The sequence below is a fragment of the Etheostoma cragini genome, chromosome 1, assembly GCF_013103735.1.
Source record: "Etheostoma cragini isolate CJK2018 chromosome 1, CSU_Ecrag_1.0, whole genome shotgun sequence".
NCBI classification, from domain to species: domain Eukaryota; kingdom Metazoa; phylum Chordata; class Actinopteri; order Perciformes; family Percidae; genus Etheostoma; species Etheostoma cragini.
In genome coordinates, this window is record NC_048407.1 from 21069032 (window position 1) to 21075477 (window position 6446).

General features: G+C 40.7%; 1 protein-coding gene across 1 annotated transcript in view; it reads right to left on the minus strand.

Moving 5' to 3' along the window:
• Positions 1 to 6242, minus strand: part of dbndd1 (dysbindin domain containing 1) — a 17850-nt gene extending 11608 nt beyond the window's left edge. Inside the window, exons 1-2 of the mRNA XM_034879137.1 lie at positions 5800 to 6242; positions 1680 to 1826 (exon numbers count right to left, since the gene is read on the minus strand). Of these exons, the coding sequence (XP_034735028.1) occupies positions 1680 to 1826; positions 5800 to 5830 (178 nt within the window). The 5' untranslated portion in view covers positions 5831 to 6242. The remainder of the gene's footprint in view (positions 1 to 1679; positions 1827 to 5799) is intronic.
• Positions 6243 to 6446: the final 204 nt, after the last annotated feature.

Here is a 6446-nt window from a genome sequence, read left to right on the forward strand (position 1 = left end):
GCTAATTGTGTTTAGAGTTTTGAAAATGTGACAACTGGTTCGACAAACGCTTGTTAGCGACTGAAAAAAACTGTAATCAATTCCCTCCTCCCAATCCCAATAACAAAAGGAAAATGTATGTGTACCTGCATGTTTTTTCTTTTTTAGTGATTTAGTTGTCAGTTGGTTTGGGTTATATCTAAACAAAACGTTAAAAAAAATTGCTATTTCTATACCACCAACATGTCAAACCACAAACGCAGTCCAGTCCCCAGTAACGTGGTTCAAGCATGGAGTTTGTTGTTCGACTGGTCATGACTGTTTTCCCAAGATGGTGCCTGCCTATATACGTGAACAATACAGTCTTTCTACCCTTCTATTCAATAAACTTTCTGTGCACTTACAAAGTTCTCAATGCTTCGGTTTACATGTGAGGACCCTCATTCTGCTACCATGGAAGTCTGGTGTTATTTTGAGCCTAGTTAGTGGTATAGAAATAGCAATTTCTTTTTACTTTACCAGTGCCCCGACTACTAGCGTTACAAGCTAATTAGCGGTTTGCGCTAAAACTGGTCACGTTCGATAAACATATCCCAGAGAACTGTCAACTCGGTACCCATGTGTTATTAACCCCTAGGTTCATTTTGTGCCAGAATTGTCCTTTGATGAATAATCTCCATGACATTTAAAAGCAGGAATTTTTTTAATTTAATTCCTGATCTCTCACGTTCCTTTCCTTCTCTTTGCTAAATAGCCACATACTATTAACTGACCTGCCAGGTGGCACAGCAAGATAGTGTGTCATGTTAAATCATTAAGACACCTCTGAATGAGCTGTCTCTCTGAAAATGTGTCTGGTTAGTGAAGCAGATAAAGTTTGCCTTGTCACTCGTGTAGCCCCAGTATTTGTGTCTGTGCCTCGGGCTCTGAGTCTGGCACGTACGGGTCAGCCTCTGATGCACAATGAGTCCTTTCAACCAAGCTGCAGTGGTTTTTGAGAACGTGGGGCCTGAAAACCTTAAATAGGCAGCAATCAATCCGTGTGCTTAAAGCTCAGAGAAGATCAACCTGGACTCTACTGTAAAAGGATGTAGACAGTCCAGAATTACATGCATGAAAGGGTATGGGTGAGATTCATTATGTATTACTATATTTTACTGTAGATCGATCAAGTAGTGACTGTCCCGGATAAGACGCTTTTGAACAGAAGCAGGATATCCTAATATCTCACTTCCCTCTGTTGTCTGTCTGTCACCCTGTTGTGTTTTATGTGTTATGTGTTCAACTCCATATGTGGTGCTTTCATCCCCCCTGCCCTTATATCGACCCAGGGTCTCAGTAAAACGGAGGCGAATGGTTATGGCAGGACAACAGTAAAAGTACTGAACGTAATTCTAAATCTGATTTTAGAATATGGTGTATATTAAAATATATATTGCTTTATTAAAAATAAAGTTGTCCTCCAAAGAGGGTTGGAGGTGGTAGGGAAAGAAATACAATAAAATAAAGAAGCAGGATATCCTCTGCCCTCCTTATTCAACATTCCTCTTCTCTTTCTTTGCTGCAGGCATTTGCCATTGATCAGGTATCTTGCTGAAAGCCTTTTCCACCCATAATTAGCCTGTAATGCCTCCCTAACACCAATGAATATTCACTTTCTTAATATGGCCTTCTCTTTACCCTCTTTGTCTGGTACTTACGTCTCTTCTCTGTGATGTGCAGCAGGCTAGCAGTGTGCCCTGACAGGCCGCCCTCCTCCTCCTCCCCTGCTGGGTGGTGGAAACACTCCCTGGATAGGTCACCTGAGCTGGAGGGCTTCAGCAGCTTCTGGATGTCTTTATTGGGCTCTATCAGCACACACAGAAACAGTAACAGAACAGTGAAAAGGGAGCAAAAAGAATTAAAAGGTGGAGATATTAATCATAAATTCTTAGATTTTTAATAAAGGATTGCAAAGATGCTGGATTATTTGCTCTCCTACTTGAACTGTGGTAATTCAATGCAAGAAATTGCAAGACAATCTACAAAGACATGTCTTGGGATATTACAGGGGAAGGAATCACTTAAGAGATGCTGATATACTAAAAGAGGTCAATGTTGGTTCTGTCACGTTTCGGCCCGATGTCAAGTTTCAGTATTTAAATTGTTTTCATGTTTTTTGTTGGTTTTCCATTTCCTGTTTTGTTTTGCAGTCTCTTTGTCCCCTCCATGTGTTGTATTGTTTTACTTTCTGTCTTTTGTTTTCCCTGCCTTTGTGATTCTCTGCCCCTCCCTGATGTCTTTCACATGTTTCCCAGCTCTTGTGTCACCTGTCCCTTGTTAACCCTTGTTTACTTGTGTATTTAGTCTCTGTGCTTTCTGTGTCTGTTGTTGGGTGATTGTCATTTGTCCATTTGTCGGCAGGCTTTGTGGAGCGTTCCGTCCTGTGTTCTGTTGTGGTTCTGTGTTCCTGGAGTTTTTTTCCTTCCACTTTCTTCCGTGTTCATTTTTTTCTTGATTAACTCACCTGCTCAGCTCAGATGTATGTAAGTTTCTTTGTGTTCACATTAAAGTATTATTATTTCAAACTACTGCATACTCCTCACCTTCCTGCACTTGGGTCCAAGTCTGCACCGTGACAGGCTCCAGAGTCTGTCAGTTGTGTTTGTTGATTGTCATGCTTTCCCACTCAATTACCAAATCCAAACCTAGCATTAATCACCTGCCCATTGTGATGCTTGAGTATCCAAATGTTTGTTTTCCTCTGATGTATTCTTTACAACATTCAAACAGTAACTCAACACGTTCTGCCTTTTGTCAGTCTTGTATTAATTAATGTTTGCATCTATGTGCATATGTGTATACAGAGTGTCCATAGACGGGTGATTACTTAAAAGGTGATTGGTTTACTTGGCTGTGGGCAGACGTCTAATTCAACAGTTACATTAGGTAATTTCATTTACATAAAGAAAATGCATTATGAGAGCCTGGTCACGCTCCACAATACATTTAAAATAGAAGAAAACAGTTCACACAGGCTATTACCAAAGTCTGAAAATAGAGACGTCTTAAAATAGCATTCCTTCAAGTATGCACAAACTTTGTTTGTCTGTTCAACACAGCTGAAACATAGTGAAGTACAGTATATGATGAGGCTGAGTGAGGTAAACTGTCAATTTCCAAATTGCAGGAGGCTGAAGCTATGTGGTGAGAAATTAAGCATGTTGCATAAAACCTTCCAATACAATTATGAACAAAGTGAATGAGTACTACATGTTTGAAAATTATGTTTAAAAGGAAATCATAACAGAAAAAGACCCATCTGTATGTAGCGAAATTTGGCAAAATTGACTGCAGAGCTGATGGAAAGAGGTGTGGGAGTATAGCAGATTCCTGATGGACATCACCAGATGGCTGCGAGGCTATTTCTACTTGCAGTATGCTCCAAGACAGTTGAATTTCTCAAATCAGATTGAAAGTGCTGTTACAGTTAAGGCTAAGCTAGAACATGATGGAATCTGCTTTCACCCTGAGAAGCACAGTGTTCATTGCTGGCTATTGATCGATTTACCCAGCGAGGAGCCACAGAACTTACTATAAAGTTACCTCTGCTGTCATAATGACATGTTGGTTCAATATTTAGACCAGCAGCTTTGGGTTCCATTTTCATCAACTTCTTCAAAAAACACTCATTGCAGATATAATTTTTTTCTTTGTTTTGAGGCAGTTTATCATCCATCCCTCCATCCAAGCTTTAAAATACCCATTAATCCTAGAAATCCATTTAGTTTCCTAGGGAAATGTCATCACAAGTGGGCTGTCAGAGTGAATTTAGTAAATTCAGAAAAGAAAACACATTTCCCATGTTTTAATAAGCTATTTGTCTTGTAGAATTCACATGCCATTTATGTATTTTACAACAAGAAATGAGTCCTGTTTTAGACTACAGATACACTAATCCTGTGTAGCTATACTGCTTCCTGCTGTTCTATTTTCACGTGTGTGTGCGTGTGTGTGTGTGCGCTCATACGTATATTTCCAAGTGTTTTGTATTTTTGTAGAAGTCTGGCTCTCAGTCAAGATTTTTATTGGTGACAGAAGAAAAGAGCTTTGAAGAAAGTCAGAGGATTATCTGTGTGTAAAGGAGGACAGGTTTACACAGATTGCCTGATCTAGCCACCACCTGCCAAACTAGCTGTGAAGAAGCTAGAGCATATAACAAGAATATAAGTTTCTGCTGGTAAAAGACAGTCAGCAATCAATAATGTGGTGTTTTCAGGCAATGGGTGACTCTGTCTTGAGGTGTCAGCAGTGGCTGGCTGTGAATCAGCTAACCCTAGACAGACAGATTCCTGGAGATTAATTGGAGATAGGGAGAAAGGATAAGACTGATGTATACGTTTGCCAAAGGTTGAAATTTAGTTGCTTAGTTCAATAAATCAATTGTTTGTAGCGCGGGCAAGAGGCAGAATTATCATCCTCTCTCAACACCCATTTTGCTAGGTCATTGTGCTTGCTGAGGGCTGTCCATCTTGATAGTCATTTGTTTTTGAATTGTACAATACATGCAGAAATTAGCATTTCTATACACAATTCTCTAAAAATACACTTATAACCAAACTGTTATGCACAGGGAATGAGTTAAGAATATGTTGACTCCAGAAATTATTTTCCAAACAGTTGGGAATTTTTGTTTTTTTTCAATATTTCATTCTAATCCTCCCAAGTAGGGCTGCAAATGTTAATTTGGCACAAATACTGCTCTCCAGAGTTTGGTCACTTTGTGACTCTATCCTGTGATACATCATTGTGATGGAATTGACTCTAATTCAATGTCATCCTGATGAACAAATAATATCCCAATTTGTCATGGGCACACTGTCAGCATGAACACACAGTGCTCATATAGTGTCCGTAAACAATGATAAGTGGAACAAAGCCATGTCAGGAAAAAACATCTCTCATTATATCTGCCGAAATTGCAACTTATAGTGACTGCAGATACATTGTTTGACCCCAAGGTAGAGTAATAAAGCACCATTGTAATAATGGTTGAGTGCACATTGTAGGTTCAGAGGCAGGCAGCTAATGTAACATACTGACAAATAAACTACCCTTCTACTGTTTTGCCTCATATTATGAGATAGCTTTTAGCAAAGAAAATGTTAATACTCTGTCATGTCTTGAGACTTTGATACCATACAATACTTAGCCTACAATGTATATGAGCAAAGATTACATGCGTTATTTTTTACTTTGAATGATTAGATGTAACAGAGCAATACTGGCACAGAAGCTTTGTGCAGTGCTACCACACAGCACGGGCTTCTCTGGATGGCCTTTAAACAAAGGCCAAAAGCATTCACTATTGTACTGCAATGTGTATTTCATCAGTCCAGCTTTTGCATGGTTGACCTACAATGTGTGGAATTAAAATGACCTGTACTGATAGGCAATAGGTTAAACATGAAGATAAATGTAGAAATGAACCCTCCATAATTTGATCCTAGGAGAGGAAATTATCAAAGACTGCTGGTGGTACTGGTGGACTGCTGAGTATATATAAACCTAACATATACCAGTGACTAAATCTTGCATAGACAATCAGAAAAATGTAGTTACATGATTGAAAACCAGCTCCTCTGACAAATAGTATTATTCCCTCCATCGAGAAAGTGTCTTCATATTCAAACATGCTGTTTTAAGAAAGACACCAACTTAACAGCAGGCAGGGTATCTAGAGCACAAGTTATTCCAAAGACAAAGACACTCTGCAACAGCCATACTAATGTGACAATAGCAGTAGCACAGAGAAAAGAAAGAATAGAAAATGTCTCTTACCTGGGCTCCCGGCCCCTCCCTGTGCCTCCATGCAGCTCAGCCGAGAGTGTCCTGCTGTTCACCACACCAGCCTCGGAGAGCGGAGGAGACAAACAGGGAGGGAAGAAGGGAGAGGCAGGGGGAGAGTGTGTCTGTGCATATGAGAGAGACTAGGGTGGGGTGAGTGGGTGGGTAGACACAGCGAGACCTCAGCTCTCCAAAGACTCTGCTCCTTCTTTTTTTGTCCTCCGTTGTTCTAGATTTCCCAAACAGGTGATGTTGGTTTCTCCTCTCACTCAGTCCACCTGGCCAGCTGAGCCATCAGAGACGTCTGAGTGCTGCACTGCCTCACTGAGCGACTCCACCACCGAGAGAGAGGTCTGGGAACAACGACATCACTGCAAATGGGTAAGCCACTTGTTTTAATAAATGCAGTATTGTGAGCCTTGGCTTGGTATGTACAGAATACAGAGAGAGAGAGAGCGAGAGAGAGATAGAGAGAGAGAGAGAGAGAGGGAGGGAGGGCTGGCTGAGCTGGCAGCCTGCCCAGACTGAGTGAAAGAGGGGGGCTCTATGGACCACTGGAGAGAGGGAATTGTGTGTGTGTGTGTGTGTGCCTGTGTGTGAATGAGTACCCCTGTATGTCTGTGCTGGACTATAGCATTACA